This window comes from Mixophyes fleayi, chromosome 2, assembly GCF_038048845.1.
Source record: "Mixophyes fleayi isolate aMixFle1 chromosome 2, aMixFle1.hap1, whole genome shotgun sequence".
Lineage (NCBI taxonomy): Eukaryota > Metazoa > Chordata > Amphibia > Anura > Limnodynastidae > Mixophyes > Mixophyes fleayi.
The window spans coordinates 125,962,101-125,988,488 of record NC_134403.1 but is presented as its reverse complement, the minus strand read 5'-3'; the positions used below and the strand labels follow the sequence as shown (position 1 = coordinate 125,988,488).

The 26,388-nt window shown below is 38.9% G+C and overlaps 1 protein-coding gene across 1 annotated transcript in view; it reads right to left on the bottom strand.

Annotated features, from left to right (window-relative positions):
• FGF14 (fibroblast growth factor 14) overlaps positions 1 to 25,321 on the bottom strand; it is a 514,840-nt gene extending 489,519 nt beyond the window's left edge. Inside the window, exon 1 of the mRNA XM_075199952.1 lies at positions 24,485 to 25,321. Coding sequence (XP_075056053.1) covers positions 24,485 to 24,692 — 208 coding nt within the window. The 5' untranslated portion in view covers positions 24,693 to 25,321. The remainder of the gene's footprint in view (positions 1 to 24,484) is intronic.
• Positions 25,322 to 26,388: the final 1,067 nt, after the last annotated feature.

Sequence of the window (26,388 nt, the reverse complement as noted above, 5' to 3'; positions counted from 1 at the left end):
GGAACAACAAGGGAAGGGCTTAAGGCCATTGACAATATTATTATCTTTTATTTATAAGGTGCCACAAAGGGTCCACAGCACCGTACATGACATATACAGAAACCCGTAATCCATGACACAACATACAAAATACAATGACCAGACAAACTGAATAAAAAAAATTAAAGATAAAATAATATAGGTAACATGGTAATGCAGATCAAATTATTTGTGGGACAGTGAGTAAGAGTGATGTTATTTACCAGTGAGAAGTAGACCTAAGCTAAAGAAAACAGGGGTAGGGAAGCAGGCCAAAAGGTAGAAAGGGTGATGGAATAGTAGAAGGAGAACACAAGGAAAGAAGGCCCTGCTCTGAGAACTTACATCCTAATGGAAAGGGGGAAAAACAACTATGGTGGTACTGACTGGGGGGAAAAGCCGGGACAAGGGAGTTAGAAGGAGAACTGGTAGACTTGAAAAGAGAAATGAGTCTTAAGGGCACACTTGATGCCTTTGAGAGAAGAGGCTAAACTGATGAAATGTGGAAGATCATTCCACAGCTGGGGAGCAGCCCGGGCAAAGTGCTGGAAGCGGGAATGGGAAAGGAACGGGAATGGGAAAAGGTGATCAGTGAAGTAGTGAGGAGACGGTTATTGGCAGAGCAGAAGGGCGGTGAGGAGAGTAGGTAGAGATGAGGTTGGAGATGTAGGGGTGGGGGGATTGATTGAGATCTTTGAAGGAGAGGATGAGGAGTTTAAATTTAATTCTGTAGGCTGTGGGGCACCAATGTAGGGACTGATAGAGGGGGACAACAGAGAGAGCGACGAGAGAGAAAAATGAGGTGGGCAGCAGCATTGAGGATAGACTTAAGAGGGTCAAGGTGAGAATCAGGTAGGCCAGAGAGAAGGAGGTTACAGTAGTCAAGGCGAGAGATTACAGGAGAGTGAATAAGGAATTTGGTGGCTTCCTTGGTGAGAAAGGACGTATATTGGATATATTCCAATGGAGCATTTTGAATCCTGATGAGTTTTCTGTCTCTGTGTTAGGAAACAGATTTTGCCTGGCTGATCCACATTGGAGATTTATCTCTCCATGACATCACCAGCACCAGGCACAACTTTCACAAGTGTTTCAAAAAAGCACAAAACTATTTATACTTTTATTGTCTATAGCAAAATAATGAATACTGCATTAAGCACAAGTGTTTTGGGACATTGCAAAAGCTATTCTCATAATATATATATATATATATATATATATATATATATATATATATATATATATATATATATATATATATATATATATATATATACACATAAGTTAACCCGTGCATGATACTCATGCATTCTAGTCAAATCAAGCTACTTAAGGTCTTAAAAAAGTTCTTGTCATGCATTTGGACCTAGCCCAGGCCTCCTCAGGGGAAGAGCGTTAGTTCCCGACGCAAGCGGCCTTTTTAATGTGTGATCATGAGGTAAAATTACCTCACGAAAATGAGTTTGACCCCTCAACTCGTAAATTTAGCCTTTTACTACCCCTCCCACGGGGGGAAGGGGGGATGATGGAAGTTAACTGACTTGACTATTCTAATTTTTTTGTCAAATAATGTCAGTATACCAAATTTCAGGTCAATTGGATGAGCCCTTTCTGAGAAAATAGTTTTTTCCACACACACACACACACACACACACACACACTAACGCACGCCTCTACACATGTGTGTTCATGAGGTAAAATTACCTCACGAAAATGAGTTTGAGCCCTACCAAATTTCAGCCCTTTTTGAATTTTTTTTCCCACACACACTAAGAATTTAGTAGGTCAGTGTATAACTCTGCCCAGCAGGTGGCGCTGCAACTTGGTTGTTTTTTTCCACACACAGACGCCACTAAGCATATATACATATATATATATATATATATATAATATATATATATATATATATATATATATATATATATATATATATATATATATATATATCTAATATAAAAGCCTAGCGGCGTGTGTTAGTCTGTGTGAAAAAAAAAACAAACCAAGCTGCAGCGCCACCTGCTGGGCGGAGTCATTCACTGACCTACTAAATTCTTAGTGTGTGTGGGGGAAAAAAACTCAGAAAGGGCTGAAATTTGGTATACTAGATGTTTTTTAATTTGTTAATTTAATTTGTTAATTGTTAAAAGTGTTTATAAAGATTTTAAAAAAATATATATATATTTCTTGAAGGAGAAGTGACAGTTGGGAGTGGTTGGTGGTTGCCGGGGGTGACAGGGGGGAGTGGTTGGTGGTTGAGGCCTGGGCTATGGCTCAAATGCATGACAAGAACCTTTTTAACACCTTAAGTAGCTTGATTTGACTAGAATGCATGAGTATCATGCACGGGTTAACATTATATATATATATATATATATATATATATATATATATATATATATATATATATATATTACACACACACACACACACATTCCCTCTCAACTAGTATTCCGTTTCCTGAATTCCTGCTACTCATGCAGCAGCGTTTTGAATCCTGGTGGGTTTGCTGTCTCTGTGTTAGGAAAATGGATTACGCCTGGCTGTTCCACTGACCCAATCAGACTGCAGATCACTGAACTAGACAGGTGGTGCCTAGAAAACAATGCAAGTAGGGTGCCACAATGGTCATGTGTCTAATAAATGGCAGGCCACATGATGTTTGGTTAGCTATTAACAGGGAAAAAAATACTGTCTGGAGCTCTCATTTAAAACACATACAATTAAGAACAGGCCAAACAGACAATATTGGAAAAGTGTCACTCAGTGCATTGTAATTGTTATACTCAGGACGAATACAGCCTCATCTTCTGATACTGAAAATGTATCCAATGACATCTATATAATAACTTAAAGCACAATTAAAGTATCACTCAGTTTCCTTGCAATAAAATGACTGCTCTTGGAGTTATAGAGTGGTGGTGGTGGTGGTGGTGGTGGTAGTAATAAAATGAATATAGCCTCTGTGAAATAATTCGCTTGTTTCAGCTGTCTGGCTTTTTACATCAAAATCTATCCATTTTCCAGAACATGCAGTCAGCAGATCTTTTTGAGGTGTTTCAGGATAACTGATAAAGGGTCAGTTATTTTTTATTTTTACTAGCTTTAAACAAAGAACAGTAAATTACGGAGACATTGATAGTCACTGTATAGACAATAAGCATAAGGCAAGTGATCGCACTAAGGACGGCCTACCAAGGATTAAACTGTTTTTTGGATAATTTATTAGCTTTAGAATTACCTTACTCATCCAAGAAACTTGTTGAGCACTAAATTAGGTTATTTTAGACCAAAAACATTGTCTTTTTTTCAAAAATGGCAAAACAAAACCAAACAAAACCAAAACCAAAACACGCAATGGCGGTTTTGCAAAACCAAAAACACGAGGGTAATCCAGATCCAAAACCAAAACATGGAGGTCAGTGACCATCTCTAGTTAATACCCATGTCATTTACCTTTTTACTGTGAAGAGATTACTTAATTCAAGAAATAAGTTGATCTGTATATTATATAGTATATACCTGAAATAGCTGAAGCTTTTAAACCTAGCTAAACTTGTCCAACTAATTTTCCTATCAGCCCCCTTATCCACTGACATCACACATTATGACTTTACTAGCATTTAATGTAGGTAAGGGAATTGAATGGATCCCACTGGTTCAACTGACCCTGTGAAGAAACCAGGTTTTCTGGCCCAATTCTACCCACTTCACTCTGGGTGACTTCCTAGGCCAGCAAAGCCTACCCAGTACAGTCTGCAGTTAGAGAAGTACAACTGTACATTTATTGTAACAAAAACAATCACTAGAATATTATGTACACACAGAAAGTAAATGCCAGGGAGGTTCACCACATCATCTGTCCATTGCCCCACTAGCTTAAGGAGTTACAGTCACCTGGATGTCCAGACTTGACGACCCATGGATCTGCCAATGTATTTCCCTGGTAGAGCCACCCTGTAACTTCCAGCCATCAATTCCCAGAATGAACATCACCTCCTCCCCTGGAGTGGCTCCAAATATCTAGGGTCAAATTTCCACAGTGCTTTCCCCTCCCTGGGCAAACCCCTGGGTCTCTCCTTGTTAAACATTGGTGAGTCCTGGACTAGAGGTATGGAGAGGGGAGTGGGGATGAGCTGTACTTCCACAGAAACCCATCAGATTGTAGACCAAACGTCTGTAGTAGTCTTGTGATAAAAATGGATACCAATTAGCCTCCCCCTCACCAGTATCTTGCAATCTGATCCCTACCCATAACCCCCCTGGCTTCACTTTTAGGACAATAACAACCTCATTGCCACATCAACAATATACAATAAACATGTCCCCTTGTCCACATGTAATTAGACACTGCAGTTGTGCTCTGTTGAGTTGGGGAACAAAAGCAGGGCTATAAAAAGTACACGCTATAAACCACATTTTGTGAGAAACAAAGGACAGGCTGTTTAGGGCGATAGTAATACCTCATTTCACCACAAACCCCATATACACTTGTGCTCAGGAGCAATTGCGACACAACAGCCTTTTTTGGACACTACCTGTTTTATGTGTGTTCACTAATACATTAGAATTAATGGAGTGTCCTCTATTAAGCCCCTCCAACTGTAAGTGCTGGTATTGCATTTTCCTAATGCCAATGGTTAACTTAAGATACAAAGTGCTGACATATCCTAATTTGTCAAGTAACATTTGGATATATTTTTTTTCAGATTAGTGAAGGAGTCTGATCAGCCATTGCATCAACCATTCATCAACGATTTCATCAATATACTGCTTTTTATATGTTTTAATGTGTGTTATTCACCATGTGCTTAGCTTCAGATAGGGTTGGCTGCTTGGTTCAAACAACAAAAAACAGGAACAGATTCTATTGTGCCTAACCATGTGGGTCATTTTATATCTCCCACATATCTACCATGCTTCTTCAATCTGCTTGGAAACCTCGTGACAGCAAATCTGCATGAGTTCTAATCTCATCACTAGACCTCCCAAATGCCAGAGATGGAGTAGCTGCCATTTTGAGCCTCCAGATGTTCATAGCAGCACAGATTTTAGAGAAGTCCAGTCATCAACAGGCTAAATATTAAGAATTGGAGTCTACTCTTAAGTCTGAGTAAGAACTGCAAAGGCCTTGCCTGTCCGTGGGCATTATATTTGTGGGAATATGCACAGATTAAACTCGATTCCCAATCTCTTACCCATTCTCCTTGTTTGTCAGACTGATTACAACAGATATTTTATCAAACTATATATAGTATATTTCATTAAGGACTATGGATCTGATTCAGAGTTTGCGTAGCATATGCTCAGGAAGTGAAGGTAAGCAACTGCGGCTATTCAGACCTGTATCTTTTTGTCATTTATGACTCCTTATGTCTAAAGAGGCATAACTGGAGAGGGAAGGGGTGTTCTAATGTAGAGTAAGGGCATGTATGAGCAATTGTGTATGGATTCATACTGGGACAGTCGCAGATAAGGTTGAAAAAGTGATGTAATTTGCAGGTGGTCGGGGGCAGGTGTAAGTAGGGGATGATGAATACAGCATTGTATTCAGCACAGCCAACTACTGTGTGTCAATGTGTAAGCAAGTTTGCAGCGGGAGAGAAAAGGTCAACATGTAGTTACTGCATTTGTACTTTCAAGCTGATAGAAAACCCAAGGTCGAATGGTCCCCCTGGTATCAATCCTGAGGCCTTCCCCAATTGGACAAAGCACAACTTAAATTTTTTGCCAGATATTGTCCCAATGGGATTCTTCCAGAGTTCGCTGGGCTCAGTGATCGCCTCCACCACCTCCTTTTAGCAGTATCTCCAGTTCAGTCACCTCTTCAAAAACCATATTGACCCGCAAACCCCCTGCTGCCCTTCCCCACTGGATCCTTTTTGAAACTTCTCTTTTGCTGGTATTTGGTCTCTTCTAGGCTGAAACAAACTTTTCCGCTTCCTCAAATCTTTGCAGGTGGAACTGTGGTCAGTGGGTTACCCTGTCTAATGTTTGGTGCAGCTGCTCTAAAATTGAACCCCATTGGTGGGAAGTGTCAGAACTTATCAGTAAGGTCTCACACCTATCATTCCCTTTTCATCCTTCCTTCAGCCTCATCTGCCACCTGGAGTCCACAGACTAGCTTGGAAGCTCCCTGGCCACATTCTTAAAGTGGCCAGATGTCTACTCGCAAGAAACTGGAAAAACCCAGAACCCCCCACTATCCCTTCCCTAATAGCAAGTATTTGGCAGATATATATAATGAAACACATCACTAGCATACTCCACAGCCATCCCAACCAATTCCAGTCGATTTGGCAAATCTAGGCAGAGTACACTGATACCCGAGATCTTCCCCACTCTTGTTTCTTGCATTGGAGCAGAGAACCCCCTATCCCTCATGCTCTCTATTTCCCCATTTCATCCTTTTGCCCCTTCCTCCCCACCCTTTCTTCCCTCCATTAACATTCCCAGGCTATTTCACACCTGCCCTCATTCTTTTCTTCCTTAGAACGCTTAATTTTTTGGTACTATATTGTCTCATATGTCCACAGTTAGTTAGATAAACGTATGCCCTTGTCCACTTGATAAGGTTCTTCATTGATATGTTTACATGCTACTCCTGACCCCCTCCTCTTTTTCTTTTCTGTACCCCTCCCCCGCACCACTTATTTCAGCAAAACTTAAATAAAATGATAGAAAAAAAAAACAAATTGTGCGTCAGATCCTTGTGTGATGTGCTCACTTCTGGGTATTCTGTTAATTAAAACATAAAACATTGCGGATTCTTACTCACATCTCTGAGGTGCGAGCTAAAATCAGCAATGTTCTAGTTCACATCCCGTGGGGCCTCATCACAAGAGGCTCTAATAGCACTTGGCGCACAATTGAATTCCCCCCGAATTGTCTAAGCAACAGCACAATGTAGTGGAATGAGGTTCTTGTCAAATGCATCTCTATGTGAAACGTTAGAGAAACAACTCTGAATGAGCACTAAATTATACAACTCTGCATACTGTAAATGCAATACACTAATTAAGTTCACATATATTAATTATGCCTGATGGGGGTTATTGTATCTCAAAAGCTTTAATGTAATTAAAAATGAGTTATTAAAGGCATAATTTATAATAATGTATAGTCATCTCTTCTATAAAAGTCCCTCCAAAATTGAATTTTTGAAATTACATCCTAGGAAAACTTTTTACTGGTCCTGTTTAAAATTCACTAACACAGATGCAGTAAATGAAACCTTTCATATCTCTTATCACATTAAATTACTGTACCCCCTCTTTATAGCTGCATACATTCCAAGTGCAAGCTTTGCGACAGACATATTACATTTTCTGATAAAATAAATAAATAAATCTGTATATACTTATACAATTTACATTATTATGAACGACTACATTCATAATAAGGTACGGTCAACCCAAAATTATTATATTTTTATTATCACTGGAGTAATTCAGCAGTTTTATGCACCATACATTTTTTTTTTAGTAGTTTTCACGCTTTGTTTTTTTAACACAAATGCAGGATCCATTGCTAGTAGGTTCTCCGATCATCCGCAGAGCATGCCTAATTTGCATATCCATGTAGCACGAAGGGCCTCTGTACATGTCACAATTATTCTGGGCAGAACAGGAATCACCTGACTCACTGTGACGAGTGCTTAGTCTTTTTGTGTTTGCACTATGCTAGCATAAACTGTCATATTTATAACTGTTAGAGCATATACTTGACATGTCTGCATGCAGAAACTAAACACATGCTCAATTCCCTTCAAGCACTGTCATATTGGAGACTTTCAGCTTTGCAATATGACAGTGTGTTTCTGGTGCATACATGGACCACACACACAATTCAATCTAAATAAAGCCACCCTTAACACACAAATATGCTGTATAGTGTCATTTTATTAAAAAAACAAAAAAGAACTGCACCAGTTCTAATTTCATGCACCATGAGTCTATAAACAGGCAGGGCCAGATTAAAGGAATGGAGGCCCCTGGGCTAAAGGGGCCTCCATTCCCCCGTGGGGCCCCCGTGTGAGCCAACCACCCTCCGTGATCTGCACACCCCCCCCCCCCCCACACTAGCCCCCCCCCCCCCGTGATCCGCCCGCCGCCCCCCTGTAAGCCCCACCCCAGTGATCCGCCCGCCGCCCCCCCCCCTCCCTTAAGCGCTTACCTTTCTCTCCTGGGACTGCAGTCCTTCCGCGGCGCGCTGTGTGCTCCTTACTGAGGAGATCTCGTGAGAGTGAGACTCACAAGATCTCCTCAGTAGGGAGACAACCAGCGCACCGCGGATGGACTACAGTGACAGTGCTCAGCAGCACTGATCTGGCTGGGGGCGCCGCCCGAATAATAGTACCGCTGAGCACTGTCAAGGGCCCCCTGGATGCCCGAGGCCCCTGGACTGTAGCCCAGTTAGACCTCGGGTTAAACCGGCCCTGTAAACAGGACAGTATTTCAGAATTACAGTATTTCAGGGCAGCAAACAGAATTACATATAGAAAATAAGTTAGAGTCATACACACGGGAGTTGAAAATCAACGCTAGTTAAAAACGAAGACAAAATCTTATATTTTGTTCTCACTTCGAAAGAGTGTTGCAAGTACATTCACTTTTGTGCTCTTAAAGTTTCCCCAAAGCCTACCATAGATCTCCATGGTATTTTACAGTCCGCCAATGCTTTTGAATGCTGCAGGTAATGTTGGAAACGACATGAGTCAAAGCGAACTGAACTCACCTCCGAAAGAGTGTGTAAAGGGTCATTCACGACTTTGGACTTTCAGGGGCATATTCAATTGTCTGAAAGTCCCGCGGCGTTAAAACTAGTACAGTTGGTACTATGTACCTGCTAGGCTCCATGTTATATATCCACAAACGAACCCCACATGTTGGAGAAATTGTGACCATGTTGGCACCTTTATGCATATTTGGTGGGACTGTCCCAGAATACGCTCGTACTGGACAGCGGTTCTTACACTAGCTACAGCGGTCCTCGACACTCCCATACCCTCCGACCCTAAGCATGTACTATTACCCTTGCCTCTCCGGGACATCCCTACACATGCACATAAGCTCCTCCGGCACATAATCAGCGCGGCTACTTGCCAGATAGCTGCTTCTTGGAGAAGTCCCACACCCCCTACTCTCCAAATGGTCTGTGGTCGGGTTTGGCATATTTACCAAATGGAGCACATCACTAGTGTGCTGAGGGGCTCCTCCGTGTCTTTCCATAAAGTCTGGTCTCCATGGGCCTCACACCATAATCAACCCCTGCTTCAATTCTAGTAAGACCAATCCCTTATTGAAATTAATGGATCTGACTTCTTCTTGTTAAAGGCGTGAATTCCTTACCCCTAACCCCTCTAATTCTTCCCCCCCCCCTTTCTTGCCCATCATTCTTACTCACCCCCCTTCTCTTCACTTTATTATTTTTTTCTTTCTGTTTTGCTTTAAAAAAAATAAAAAAATAAATAACATCTTCACGGTACAAGATCAACACGCAGTCAAATCTACACTGTAAAAGCATGATGAGAAAAAAACTGTACATTGTGTCTATCTATATATGTACAAGTACTTGTTAATGTACCTTTTGAGAATTTTGTAATTATGTTAAAGATACGATGTTACTATTAATAAAACGTACTTAAAAAAAAAAACTAGTACAGTTAATACGATAAAATCTAGCTGGATTTCAGCTCGTGGCTCAGGGAGCTGCGAGCTGAAATCCAGCAAGTAAATTACCGTATTAACTGTTTTTCCGCGCATGATTACCGTAATAACGGTAATCGTGCGCGGACCGCGGGATTTTCGGCGTTTCCGCCGACAATTGAATACGCCCCTCAGTGTTAAAACATATTTAATAGGCTTTAAGAACTTGTGTTAAATAATTGCCCATGTGTGCAAGGCTATACTGTAGTTGCACCTGTAGTAATAGCCACAAAATCTCAGCCTGTTAGCAGCAGCACTAACACTTGTGGCCCAGAATGATCTCTGAACCTACTTTATAATCAGTCTTTGTAGTTTTTAATACAAAATAGATTTCCACAAACACTTCACATTATTCCTTGTGATTCAAGACACTTTATATATTCTAAAAAAAGGTGGAAACTCCATGCAATCCTTAAGTAAAATATGTAACATTTAGTATTTTTCTATGGTTTTAACATTAAAAGCAGTTCAGAAGTAGAAAACACCATTAAAAAAAAGTTTAAACTATACATACAAAAACTAGAAGAATATCAACAGACACATATAATGAAGCTGTCTGATCTACAGATTGGTTCTTATACAGGAAAATCAGTAACTCCCTCTAATTTGTAGCTGGGGTGATACTCATCCCCTTTCTATGACTCTCCAAGCCTACGTTAGGCATGCACCAGATTTTTCAGAACTATCATTTTTCAGAAATTACCCCTATCTGCGCTCCCTGTTGTGAAAGTGAATATCTGCAGCATATATATATATATATACACACACACACACACACACACACACACACATATACATACACACATATGTACACACACACACACAGAAACAATTCTAGAGTGCATGTGACAATTGTCTGTGTTGTACATTTTCCCTTGGATTGATATATATTGATCTAACATGATACCCCATATTCCTTTATAACAGACTCAAAGGGGGGTATTCAATTGACGGCGGGATCGCCGCAAATCCCGCACTCTAAAAATATTACCGTTAATACGGTAATATCCCACTGGATTTCAGCTCGCAGCTCCCTGAGCTGCGAGCTGAAATCCAGCGAGTAAATTACCGTACTAACGGTTTTTACGCGCAGATTACCGTATTAACGGTAATATTTTTAGAGCGCGGGACTTTCGTCAATACCCCCCAAAGGGAGGAATTAAACGCAACAACACTAGTCTGGCAAAATCTCCAACTTTATATCTTACAATGTACCTTATGCACATTAAAACATGTTTTTGTTTAGATGTTTAATGTTTGAAAAATTAAAAGTATTGAAAAAAACAGGGCCCCCTGACAGCCGGCAACGCACCGGAGACACCGCTGGCTGAATATAAGTTAAGTAAACATTTCTTATGTATTTTTTTCTTAATTAAAATCTTTTTTAACACTTTTTTTTTTCTAAAACCCGGGTCGGGCAGGTGCAGTATGAACCCGCCCGACCCGGGAATCTTGTTATCTTTACTGCCCTGTGCCCCGGCAATATCCCGGGTTAACAACCCGGGATATTGCCGGGGCGGCAGTATGAAAGTGGTATAACTCTCCAGTCACTGTGAATACCAGAAAGGAGTCCAAAAGGTGGTGCTACATTCATAGCAAGTTTATTCTAAATAGTAGTTGGGCAATGTCTCCATGAGTTGAGTGGATGAAGGATAAATGTGCTGCTAGTACTAGCATGCTTTGTCCTTAATTGAGGGACAAATGAAAATAATCCATAAGACAAATATGTGGTTAAGAAATTGGTTAGCAGCAGAGATGAGGACACATGGAGCAGAGTACTATGTAGGCCTGTACTTCCTGATTGCGTAGACTATCCATTTGCTGGGCCTCATAGAGATGAGAAGAGTAGATTAATAAAGTATTTTCTCCAATCAGCAACTACTACAGATAAGGAGAGATGTTGTGTTCCAATTCTCAAACCAGTTCTAAATTGTAAAATTACAGCTAAATTACATGTTCTGTTGGTGAACACTGTTGTGTTTGCAGTTAGATTTAAAAAAAAAACAACAACCCACAAGAGGCAAAAATACATTTCTTTTAAAATATTAATTTATAGTGCTTAGTTTTCAAAAAAAAAAAATATATATTTTTTTTATTTCTAAAAGTAAGCTTTTAATGCAAACGGCGAAGATTGGTTGTGGACCTCATATTTAGAACACACAATTCATATCAGGGTGTATTAATTGTATTGCAAAATTTTCAGAGACTTCAAGCTGGTGAAATAAAAAAACAAAAAACAAAAAACAACCTGTCGAAGTCAACAAATTGGATAAAAGTCATTTCAATTAATATCGAGCAAACTTGGTCGTCTTTGTCTGAAATTATGCGTAGAGCACGCTACGGCGTGGAAGGGCATATCCAGCCACAACACGTGGCAATAACAGGTTTTACACTTTTACTCACTTTCACACGAACACACACACATTTGTGATTAGTACACATTAATTGTAGTTGCAACACATAATTATTTATGTCAAAATATAGCAATATTTATGTTTAGTATTATAAGTTATATGCATATTAGTGAAATCAAAGGTTCAGGTTGCAGGAACTATGTCATGTTTGGTATCATTGTAATCCCCTTTTCATCAGCAGTTGTCCGGTTCATTCGACGAAGGAATCGCACATTGCATACTCTAGCTAGCGATATTAGGGAATAAATGTTTAAAGTGATACAGACTGTAAAATGCAAATAGACTAGTTGAAACTGGATTCTTGGCGGGAAAGTCGGAGCACATCCCATGGAGAGATGACCCCCACCTTTGGATATTTTGGTTTGAACTGGCCTATGACCTGCAGTACACTGGACCTTCCTGAAGCCCGGACCAATAGAAGCAAGCCACATCATCTGCATTGTTTACTGTATTCACTGACTGCATATAAGCAGGGGCTCTGGGCTTAGTGAGCAGTCTTCTTTGACCACAGCCTTCAGACCTGAATGACTGTTTACTGGATCCAGAGCTATTAAATTGCTTTGTGCTTTGGAACCGCACACCGGGATTCGACAATCGTTATTGGATAGCGACACAAAACGTGCATAACAAACCCCAAAACTATTTTGAGCATCTCTGTCTGTGAAAGGTAGGCGATCTGGAAAAGCTTAAGTAGTGGTACAATTACACTGCACCAACTTCCCATTAAGCAACAAAAAACCAAACATTTAAACTGTGACCATATTAAACCTGCCTGAGACCATCGCACAATGTATTAGATGTACGAAGAAATATATACACCTACCCTTTTACTCCTGAAAACTTTTATTCCATTTACCTCTTAAAAGTGTCAGTAAACTACACGGACTGTTATTGAGCATGATCACCTTCACTTGCCCCCAACACCAATTGCTGATTTGCACAGGAATTGTGATACCAAAAGGTATACCTGCTGGTTAGGTTCTGTATAAGAGGCCATTAGGACATTTTTGCTAGCACTACATGGAAAGGTGAGTAGCCAGTATATACAATGTTACTAGAATGTTACTCTACTCTATGGCAACTAACCTGTCAGAAACAGATGACCAGATATTAAGTTATAATTCGCTCATTCTGGGACTGACCTGCTGCTTTCCAGAGAACCAAAAGTAAACTGCACTTATTTGCTAGCATACATCGGTGTGTTATTGGTGAATAATTGTGAATGTCACTAATGTGGATTTAATAGTTGTATAGTAACAATGGAGTTTCGCATACTTTTAACTCACTGTTATCCAGTACAGGGGCGCACGGAGCATTTTTAAAGGGGGGTTTCACCAAAAAAAAAAAACACGCAAGAGAGCTGCTGCGCATGCGCTCCGTTTAGGCAGCACTGTACTATACAGCAGCCGCGGCGCTGTCAAAGAAGCGTCCGTGGCGGTGCTGTATACAGTACAGGCACTTTTTTAGCGCTGTATAAGGCACTTTTTTAGCGGAGGGGAGGGGTTTCTGGAGACCCAGAAACCCCCCCTGCGTGCTCCACTGCAGTACAGGTAAGATAACATAAAGTGTAGGAATTAGACTAAATCTTATCAGAAGCAAGAAATATGGAAGGAAGGAAGGAAGAAGACAAGCAGGAAACTTGGGTCTAAGGTGGGACATTTAAAAATTATGGTCATAAGTTCAAAGCTGGTCAAACTAAACCTAACTTTTGTGCATCACTATAACTATTTTGTAATGGGAGTTCTGCACTAATCCTTCAGGTCATAAAAGCTACATGACTGTATGTGTTGTTATAAAGGTAGGACTACATGGAAGCTTTGACCGAAGGGAGTTTGCTTACGACAGGAAGTGAAGATTGCATGCAATTAGTTTGAATTACAATGCAAATTCTTCCCAGGGTCGCAGGAGACTGCATGGAGCGAGGTCCGTCACATATTTATTACAAAAATTAAGTGAGATTTAGACCCCAATTTCATGCGAGAGATTGTAGGTCAAAACCGCCAGTGTAGCTCAAAGGCATTTGCAAAAGAAAAGGAAATGTGCAGCAAGAAGTTAATGCTCATAAAATAAATTACAGGTTACATTAGCTGTACAGTGACGAGAGATGATATCATTTCTAGGTGCCTTGAAGTAGGGATATTTCTTTCTTCTCTATGGCATACTTCACAAACACGTTTGCAGCAGATGCTGGCATAAATTCCTATTTTCCTTGTTTCTTTGTTCTCCAGAAGAGGTAGATACACAGTGAGTAGCAGTACTTATCTTCAGGATGATTATATACATTTTCACCACCAAAAATATAGGTCATCCTGTGATCTTGTGAATTGTTACTGTACTTCACAATTCCCAACATCTGCATTAAACATTTTAAGGTAGCATGTACTGCTCTATGAGTTTCTGCCCTATATTTCTGCAACATCCGTTAGTTCTCATTTTCAGACATAAATAATGAATCACTTTAAAGGTATTCCTATGCCAAATGCAGGGCCATTCCTGTCTATTTTTTATTGTAGATGTATTGGTTAATGTCCAGAAAAATGTAAGTGGGTGTGTTAAAAAGAAGAAAAAAAATGTGCATTATAAGAAAGAATGTTTTCCTTATTGTGAATGATTATGGATATAAGAAGAAGTCACCATGACCTGTATAAAAGCTGTGTTTTTAAATACCCTAATATTTTACAGTACGGAATACATTATCACATATATAACAAGACAGTTAAACCACTTCAGTCTTGGAAAGGCATATAGAGAGAAGTCAACAACACAAATCCCATTCAATCTCTTAATTAAGGATATATAACAGCAGTCTATTTTTGGTGGATAATTAAACACCTGAGGGAAGTGGTCAGATAATGCTCTCAGATATGCAATTTCTCATACAAATAACTAACAACCCATCATTTCTTTTCTGGATCCAATGGTGTCACATTGCAAAGCATACCAAAGCCAATAGAATAACATGTCAGTAAGCAGTACTTTGTGATATTTAATATGATACATACTCTAATAATGGTAATGTGAGGAAAACATTTTCTTCACAAAATAAACATACAACTGAATTTTAGCTGAGTGTTCAGAGGAAGAGCAAATGGTCAACACATCCACTTTTTATTGTACCAATATAAGAACCATACTGAATGTCTACTTCAGAAGCATCTTCGTTGTGAAGCTTAAAAACTGAGATTTTGTGGAGTTTTCATGAGTCCTGTTTCTGCACAAGTAAATGGTCAATTTTAAAAGGACGTCCACCTTGTACAAATTCATTGTAAGGGGCATATTCAGTAAGGTCCAGTGATGGCGATGACACGCGCACCAATGCGGTACTGCAACATTGCAGATTTCCCTTCGCAACCCTATGGAAAATCCGCAATGTTGTAGTAATGTGTGGTCAGTGGAAGCGCGAATCCGCGATCTTTAGACCTAACTGAATATACCCCTAAGAATTTACCCAGTGTTAGAAATTAGTCTTATGAACCAACCTGTCCATTCCCAACTCTTACCCAGCCATTGGGAATGGGCAGAGTAGTTTCAAGGATTTCTGGTATGCTATAAAGGTATCTGACAGTGTCACTTCACCTCCACACTGTGTGATGAGGAGGTTAAAAAAGCAAATTAATAGGGCTTCACACTAAAAAAGCCCCCTTGGTGTTGAAAACTATCACTGAGTATCGCCAGCAGTAGACTTTGCTGGGGGCCTCCAGTGAAGGTTGCACATGGGGAAGCCTACTTATGTGCAGTGGCGGTACAAATAGCATCGCTATGCTCCTTATAACAATTTCAGGATGGGGATATTCAGGATGCCAAAGAGGAAAAAACTGTTTTATAATGCAAAAAAATTTTTTTTTCATTTTTGTTTAAAAAAAAAAAAGTTAGTTTTTTACAACTTTATTAAGTTTCCAGGTCCAATGTGCACGTGTGAGATGGATACCATGCTCACACATGTCCAGATTGACCCCAGACTGTCCTGGGAAGCATTAAGAGACCTCTAACGGTCACTATAACTGGGGAACGAAGTATCGCTCAGCTCCCTGGTGAAAGTTTAATCATTTCTATTGCTGCGATAAGCAGAGAAAGAAAATATTCCTTAATGTCGGCTCTACATAAATAGACCTCTTAGTCTATTTACTGTGCAGTCTTCATCCACATTTATATGTATGAACAAAAACAAGCCTAGTGTTTGTGAATATTTGTCAAATATAAATAGGTCAGTGTAAATAAAACTTACAGATTTTGCCAAAATGGGTGCAAACTGCAAACTATATCTAATTTAAGTCACTTTTCTTATCTGCAATTCCTATTATGAAGAGTGTGACGCAGTGGCAAGAAAACTGGAATATTTGTGGTACAAGTAATGCAAATGTTTTGTACATCCGCTCCAAAATAAAACAGTAGTGCTGTCTAGAGATCAGTAGAAACAACTGATGATTTCACCAGATTCTTGTCTGTCAATAAATATATAGCTGTATATTATATATTTTGTTTATAACAAATAGACCCATGAACACACGTAAACATATATAGTACGCAGTGACCCAATACCCCTGTAGTAAGGTAAATAAATCATTATAAACTATGCCATGACAGTAAAATAAAAAAAGATGTACCCAATTTCATATTTTACACACGTATGGCTATATATAATTTACTATGAGCAAATAAGAGGTAGTACCATGCAGCTGATCATTATATTTACACGATAAAAAAAAAAAAATTAAAAAGAAAATGCAAAAAATAATTATTCCCATCTTTATGCTGCACCTAAGACAGATGGCATGTCTGATAAAAGCTGCTCTGACTGTTTTTAATGGTTAACATACAAGTATGCATCAAAACAGACTAACATAACTAATCTAATATGATGAATTCACATGTATCCAATTATGCACTGCTACCAAATATTTGCAGTATATTTTACTCATCTACATTAAAGCCAACTCTAAAGAACACTTTTGAATCAAAATGTTAATTTGCATATTCTAGAAGAAAAACTAATTCACTATAACATGTAAAAAATAATAAAAAAAAAGACTACTGGTAAGATCCTAGATCTAAAGATTATCAGCTGTGGATTAGAACTAAACACACCTCCGTAACAAAATATTATTTACATTGACTTTAACCAGTTCTTTTAACTTTAATTTGATCATGAACATTTTGATTACAGATGATTATGTATTTAAGAAAGATTGAAAAAAGACAAAGGTCCTTTTGAGTTCAATCTAAAACGTATAATTATGGACCCCAGCAGAAACAGAGGTGCAATGCATGCAATGATTATTGATTTGCAATCATATGAAAAGGATATTGCTGTATATATGGTACACAAAACAACTGTATTGCTAATTGCTTGGGAAGATTTAAAGATCATAATTAAGAAATCATCATATTGCCAATGCCCAAAACTTCAAATAAATCATGGAGGTTTCCATCAGTGTAGCGCGGTTCCCTGTTCGGCTGAGTACACACTACAGTGTTTTCAGACGATTATCAGGTCAATTGAACGATGAACGACTGATTGGCCCGATATAACAGTAATTTATACCCTGAAACTATGAACGATTATTGTTCCAAAGCACATGAAATTGTTGATCGAGGTTTTCAAACTGACTTGAAAATCTCGTTCAGCAATGGAACGATGTCACTCCAATTCTGCAGTGTGTATGCACTCATGGTCAGGATCTCCAAAGAGTCATGGGGATATATTTACTAAACTGCAGGTCTGAATGAGTGGAGATGTTGCCTATAGCAACCAATGAGATTCGAGTTATCATTTAATTAGTACATTCTACAAAATGACAGCTAGAATCTGATTGGCTGCTATAGGCAACATCTCCACTTTTTCAAACCCACAGATTAGTAAATATACCCCTTGATCTTTTCAGGCGATTGTTATGACAGATGAAGAGTACAGATCTGAAGGTAAATCTTATAAACCATGTATAGTGTGTACACATGAATCGGCATGCTGATCGGGACTTTTATTTTTAATCAGTTATTGGTAAAATCCTTATAGTTCAGGAGAAAATTTATGTAGTGTGTAACCTGCCTAATATAAACCATTAACGTCAGATGACAAAACTATATTCATCACCATCTCATAGACACAAATGTTAGATTTCTCTGGAGTATGCAATGAATCCTGATTTAGCTGTGATGAGATAAGATTACTAATACAGCAAAACTGCTCCAGATAGTTCTTCTAGTCTAGGGTACAAATGCTTTTTGAAGCTGTGACAATCTGCCATGTTATAATAATTTGGTGACATTCCAGCGTCAGATCATAATAATAATAATAATAATAATAATAATAATAATAAATAATAAATTAAACAAATCAAGAAAAAAGTATGAATACTTTTGAAAAGCATGGAACATTTTAGCCAAATCATTTTAATTTACAATGATTTTTTTAGTAAAGATTTTCAATTTAGTACAATAAATCTCCTGCCCATGTCCTCGTGTACTAATTATTAAGGTATGTGAAAATGTGTTTTCTGAAAAATAATGTTTGATAAACAATGTTTTGTTTGTGTGGTGACCCCACATAGAAGGTATTTAGTGTAATAACATCTCTATAGCAGCTACTAGTGTCTGTTGCTGTCTAGGCTGCATAAAGCAGGACAGTTTCTGCATCAGAGTAGGCACTGCAGAGTCTATGCAGTATAACCATACAGAAGTGAAGCTACCAAACCAACCCTGTTTTCTCACATGTACATACTTTAGAGAGGGCATTGTCAGGAGCCTTCCTAATGATATTGGTACCTGGTCACCCCTTATTCCTCTCCCTTCCCCCTTCTCACTGTCTGTGCTCAGAGTGTGCTAACAGTCTGCGTATTCACAGGCTAATTCAGGGACACCATGTTGTTTCAGAAAGTTGGTTGTTAACTGAATGGTCTGAGGGCAATAAGGCCTTTGCACTTTGAGGCCAATGGCAGCCTATGAAAAGCTACTGCGCTGTCTTGGAAAATGGTTGCAACCGGAGAATGCAGTCTAGACATGCTGTGATGCCCGCATCACATAAGACACGTGGAAGCTATGTGGCAGCAGGTAAGGACCCAAGGGAGACACCAGCCAGGGTTTGTGTATGCAAAGACACATTGGGGGCTATAGGCTAGACAAGGTACTCTCCACAACCATTGTTTTCTACATACTTCTACTTGGCTTTGATATTATAACTTCCTTAGCCTTCAAAAGAACAATGGGAAGTATCATCTTTCTTCTTAGAATATCAGGTGAACTGGACTTTCCCCTCTCCTTTGCACGCTGTTATGATACTGCACATTAATGAATATGCAATTACAAAAGTAACTTTATGTTTTAACAGTAACCAGACAAACCCTGCACAGTGTTATCCCCAGCACCTGTTTCCCAGGTGCACCAACTGACTGTTTTTACTTGCCACCCGGGTCTTGGAGTCCAATAGAGTCTTATTATTAAAGAAGAAACCATTGTCTGCCCTATTAGAACAGAGACCAGCAGTGTGTGTTAGACCACTGACCACCACTCTGACCAGTCCTGGCAGGTGTGGGCAGTAACCTCCAACATTTTTCATTAGTAATATTGCGAAATATTACAATTCACAATTCCCATCGGCTGGCAAAATTGTATGGGGAGAACACGCCTGCATGTCAGGTAGTTTTACATGGAATGTCCAGTGTAATAGACACATTTTGCTCACACTAGCCATAAGAGTTTATGTGGTTGAAGAAATAACTTTGAACACAGATACCATTTGTAGTTCTATCCAGATTTAATACAGCAGTGCATATGACCCATAAAACCCATTATATGGGAAGTGATTTATGACACTACCTGTTTCTCTGCTACTTATTCATACTATGTATTACTAACAACAGAACAACAATTATTCACAGATCTTCTAAAATCACCTATGGTTTTCTTTCCATCAGGAGCTTATATATTTATTGTCAATATTATTGTGTGGATGATCCGATTACAACACATAATGAAATGGTTTGCCAAAAAAGTAAAATAAATAACAGCACCAAAATAAATATTTTGCTATTTGTAATATTCTCTCTGTCTGTGTGTGTGTGTGTATGTGTTAGGGAATTTACACTGTAAGTTCCAATGGGGCAGGGACTGATGTGAGTGAGTTCTCTGTACAGCGCTGCGGAATCAGTGGTGCTATATAAATAAATGGTGATGATGATAAATGGTGAAATATAAACAAACAGCACTTCATGGCAACAAAAACAGCATTTCTAAAAATGACCAATAACAAAATATTTGCATTTGGATTCTACATTCTCTATAAATTATACACTTGTGAACAGTACAATTTCTCTTGTAAACTTCCTTCAAACAATATATATATACAGTATATATACAGTACATATATCAGGACCAATCAAAAGCTGAAATCTTGTAGCTACTGTGACAGAGGTTCAAGCATATGCACAGAAATTGCACAGAAAAATGGTGACAGAAAGGTAACTTCAGTCCTGTCTTCTTGTGGTCATTGGCGTAGCTCTGAAAATGTAATGCTCTTACATGATTACAACCTGTGTAAAGTCAGACCAAACCTAAACAATAATGTTTCCTTTTAATAAAAAGTGTACATTTAAACATTGCTCTGTATCCAATCATTGACCAATAATGAGATTTCTTGAAATATTCTGAAATTACTGAAGATTATATAATATTTAAGAGAATAATAAGACAATAACAGAATTACACCTGCCAATCAGGCCCGGCGCTCCCATTAGGCAAGGTTAGGCAATTGCCTAGGGCGCCGGGCTCTGCAGGGCGCCTCGAAATTGAAAAAAAATGACTATTGTCATTTAAAACGGAAATCCACGGGGAGGAGAGGAGGGAAGGGGCTATGAATCTTACCTGCATGAAGCTGCTCCTCTCTGCTCTGTCTTCTCCCCTCCGCTCACTGACAGTGACAGGCCGTGATGATGTCATCATCACGGCCCGACAGTGTCTGTGAGTGGAGGGGAGAAGACAGAGCAGAGAGGAGCAGCTTCATGCAGGTAAGTTAAAGAAAGACATGGGGAGCTGAGGGGAGGGAAGCGCAGCGCCAATTTTGACAGGGGGGGCGCCGATTTTCAAAGGGGGGGGGGGCGCCGATGTTCACACTGTGCCTAGGGCTGCTGCCAATACATAGTGGAAGAATAGAACAGCAAAAGCATGCTGAGAAATAAATCACTAGATAAACAATTTTGTATGTTTCTAAAAAATATTGGAGTATTAGACAAAACATAGAAGGTGTCTGTAGAACAAGTGAAATTGCTTCAAACTGAAACATAGATTTAAAGAATATTGATCACTGTTATTTTACAAGGGAAAATACTGTACAACAGTTCCATACAACAATAAAATAGAAAAAATAAATATAGTTACATCCAAGGGCATAACTACAGGCGTAGTGCCAATGGGCAGTTAGTGAGGGGCGGCCTGAAGAGGAGTGCACCATGAAACAGAAAACCCAAACGTGGCTCCACTGAGCATGTGCCACCTCCTGTCATGAAGTGCAGAGTGGGGGAGACTCTGGAGCAGTGAAGAGACGCGCATCTCCGGGCCCTCCCTGGCAAAATGTTTTATTTTGGGTCTCAGCAACTGCTTTTTATGCCTCTGGTCCCTTCACTATTAAAGAATTACATACAAAGTATTACCCTTGGCTGTTTTACAAACACATAATGAGATCAAAAGGACCGAATAAATTTAAGAACAGGATTCATTAAATGGAACAGTCAATAGTGGTTTGTTTGCAATACAGTACTTTGATATAGCAAATTCAAAAGAAATGTGGCATCACAAGGAAAAACAGGTGGACATCTGACTTGGCACAATATTCCTTGCAAATACTTTCTTAATGAAGTCCACTTAAATTAAGGGGGAAAAAAAAGATGCCGTTCACAAAGTAAAAAGTCAGATTAATAGAATTTATCTGAAAAGTCTGAAAAATACCATTTTTAAACGTATATGACAGATAGATAGATATAAGTCAGCAGAAAAAGTAATGCTATTTAAGGCATGTTGGATGAATGAAAGTTTTCACTGAGCCACAGAACATCTCTCACCACCAAATCGACTCCTCTGAAAGATCTCTCCATAAAATAGATCTCTCACTGGAATCCTTTATTTGTGCATTAAGGATTACATTGATTGCATTGGACTGAAAGGTAATTGATTAAATTCTTTACAGGATCTGTATCTTGGGAATACAGCCCTTCTCACTGCCTCAGGTTCAGCTGTTTTGTGCAATACTGCTGGAGTCCCACTAAGGGCATAACTGACTGCTGAGTGTATGCAGATCTCCACAGTTTCATCAATGACATAATAGATATATAGATCCATATACAGTTACACTTACACCATAGAGATACACACACACACACACACACACACATAAAGATTTGTTACAAATGAGGACAAAAAGTTGCAAGGCATTATGTTCTCTCTGTATGCAAACTTAACATTTGCTTTCTGATTCATTGCAGCAATTATCTTACAATCTATTTCTTTAAGACAATGTTGCTGTAGTTGTTTGGAAGTTTCTGTGCAAGTGTAGACCATGAATTAATCCCCACTTGCCTATTAGTGGTACATTGTTTATAAACCTGATACAGGGTCATCTGCGCACACACACACACACACACACACACACACACACACACACACACACACACACACACACACACACACACACACACACACACACAACCTTAAGTATAATGAAACAAGAAAATGTATAGGAAAGAATCTTAACGTTATACAAGGGCCTATACAAAATCGCAGCAAACAATAATAATCTGCAGAATATTTTAAGAAAGAGAAAAACATAGTGTCTTTAAAATGCTATAGTCATCTAAGCCCAGCAATGTAAGTAGCATGAATACTATTTAAGTATATGTTTTTTGTTTCTCATTGATGTGAAGGTAAGGCACAGATCTAATCCCCTTCTTGCTCACTGCAGTAATTGAGAGAGTCTCTGGTAGCTGGTATCTTCCAAAGTGGTTAACACACAACAAAGAATTCCCTCAGACCTGCAAGCAGTCAATGAGCAATTTTACCCAGACAGCTAGGTTAATTCCACCTCTTTGGTATTCTAAGAAGTACTCTTTGCTGCAGAACATTATTACAACACACACTTAGAAAAATCCAGCCCTGCAAAGCCTTGCCTCACTGTAAATGCCTTCAAATAATGAGCACTTCTTTTGAAACATGCATACAAGAACACCTAGAAGAACATATTCATATCCCAAGGGCAGAAAAGCAAAGTGTGACCCTACAGGTTCTGCTGTTTGTTGATGTTGGGATGTCACAATAGAAAAGAAAGCTATGATCTACTACACTGCAGTGCCAACGTCATAGGCAAACCAGGGATTCATTGCTCTTTATGGGACTAAGAGCCAAAAGAACTGCAGGTCATACAGGACCAAAAGAAAAATGCAACAGAAAACATTTCATTATAATCATGTAACCTACTGTCAGCGCTCATTGCAACAGATAAACGCAGGCCATGGGGAGAGACCAAATAATAAAGAGCTCAGTTTTCTTTAAAAAGACAAGTCTCTGTGAAAATTAGCATGATAATGGTTGTGTTTGCTAGATTTTATTATCTGAATGAGCTCTGAGGAGCTAGACAAAAAGTGTCCCTAAAAACGAATGGGACTAAGAATCACTGTTAATCTCCTACTGGAGGAAGCCTACACAGCGTACTGCAAATATTAACCCTGCAGAGTCTGTTTTCACTGCATCACATAAAAGCGCTACTGATGCTGCATAGAAATCACAACCAGTATGTATATATGAAACAGGAATAAAGCAACAACAAAACAAATCTTCACAATATGTTCACTTAGGCTCCTTGTTCCTCTGGATGGCACTGCCATGCTCTCAGGGTATTATGAAGAGGCAGAAATGAGTAACAGCCTGACACTGTTTTCATTTTTTTTTCTTCTTACTTTTGAGAGGTGGTTCGTGTTTGGAATATTTGCAAGCTAATCAGAAACTATTGCAGGATGCCAGTGCCATAGTTGATGTATATTAACCAACTGCAGCCAGTGCTTCCACTGGAAGGTGCCGACATGCCAGCCACTTGCATATTTGCAGTATTTACTAAAGAAATCTTCAGGGAGGAAATAAGAACAATACACAAAGTTGCCACTCCTCGAAGAAATTAATACATACACCAGACATGAATCACATTTTATCCTAATTAAGTTTAAAAATGCAGGCTTAAGGTGCACGGAAATTGCATCGGCCTCTTTATAAGATCATGTTCTTCCCTAATCCGTTTAAAGATCTACTGCTCCTCAGCAGACAGAAAGAGACAGATAAAGTATAATCATGCAATGTATAGTTTATATTGCTTACCACTTGGGTTCTTGTTTTTCTTAAGACTCTTGCCACAAAGACACTGCAGCATATGCGTTCCTTTGCTGAAAATGTTCCAAAGAAACCACATTGATTTGGGCGAAAAGCAATCCAGCAGTTTAGACACCCTGAGAACGAAGAAATCCTTGTCGTTGCATAATAAGAGATTGTGATCAGTTCTCCAGAACAAGGGTACCAATTTAACCATAGAAAATGATTATTTTCCTAGCGTCTCCTAGTCTTTTATTTCCTTGCGAGGCTTATTTCTTTAGAGACTCCTCAATTAGAGAGATGTGTTGTTTGGTGTGTTTTTTTTTTCCGCTTTCAGATAAGGTTAAGATTAATGGTTATAACTACATCAACACTGGGCTATTACCAAAGTGTGCAATTTTCCTTTCCAGCATGCAGCCAAATGAAAGTAAGCTAAAGAAATCCCACAGGAGGCCAAAAAACTAATCTTAAAACAGTGAGACATGTACGATCCCCGAAGTAAAAAACATTGCCTATCACTTGATTGCTATGAGGAAGGGTGGATCTGTAGAGCATCAAAAGCCAAGGCAGGATTCATGTTACTAAAAGACTGCAGTTGTAGCACCAAGCACAACAAACATCACCCAATCAAGCCTGAATGATGATGATATAAAACTCCCCTCTGCAAGTGTCAATATTATTATCATCAATCCCCAGTAATCTGTGCAATCTTATTTAACCAGCAGTTCCAAATCACACAAAAGAACTGATGTAAATCCAGATCCCCTTAATAGATGATTACTGTGGGTGGGTGGAAAGAGAGACAGATCCTCTTCCCTGCTCTCACTCTCCCTGCTGCTTCAAGCACTGGTGTGCATTCGAAATAAATTTCCCTGTCTTTCACTCCCTGTGCTTGGCTCTGAATTGCAGGCACAGATAGAGTAGGAGGAGTTGAATATTTTTTTCATTTTTTTTTTTATAAAAAGCTTTATTTTAACCTATACTAAAAGACATGATTTTTTTTATCACACATGATCAGATACAATTCTGAATCATCACAAGGCGCCGCAAAGGTTAATGGAATATTCATGACAATATTTAAAAGCTGATTTGATTATCTAACATGGTTAAATTGTGTTGCTACATATGACAAAGATTCTTGATTTTTCCTAAGAAAGATATGTGGCACACAGTACAGTGAGTGCACTGTAATTATGAACATAGTTATATTGAATCATTTGGAAAACCTGGAGTTATTTTTATTAATAAAAAATAATAATGGTAAGATGAAGAAACATATATACGTGCAATAGTGCAATAAGAGACAGGTGCCATGTATTTTCTATAGTGTCTTAAAAAACATCCATGTTATACATGCATGCACAAAATAATATGTTAAGGAATAGCTAATTACATTGGCTTCTTTGACAGGATAAACAATAGCAATGTGGTTCATGTGTGCAGCTTTATTAGGCTCTTTACACAGGGGATTTGCAGATCAGTTGAACTAAAAGCAGCATGCTTCTGAGCATGCCTCGTTATGTAAAGTGTGTTGTGCATTGTTTTATTAATTTCTATGGTCACTATGGTAACTGCATATTTGTTTTTTTTATTTGGCAAAGGCCTCACAAGAGATGAGTAAAATTGCAGCAACATTGTTTTGCGGCAGAACATTTGGTGCAAACTTAATGAGTACATTAATAAAACATAGAAAACTGTGCAGTTAAATGCGGAAGGAGTCAGATATTTTGCGAAACAGGTTTGAGAATGTCCCATTACCTATATAGCTGCTATCTTACCAAAGATAAAAGCATTCAGAGGAAAACAGCTTCGATAGTTACAAAATCACCAATGGCTTTGGCACTGTGCTAATTTCATGATTACACAAACAGAACATGCAATAATATTCCACATGTACACAAAGATTATACACT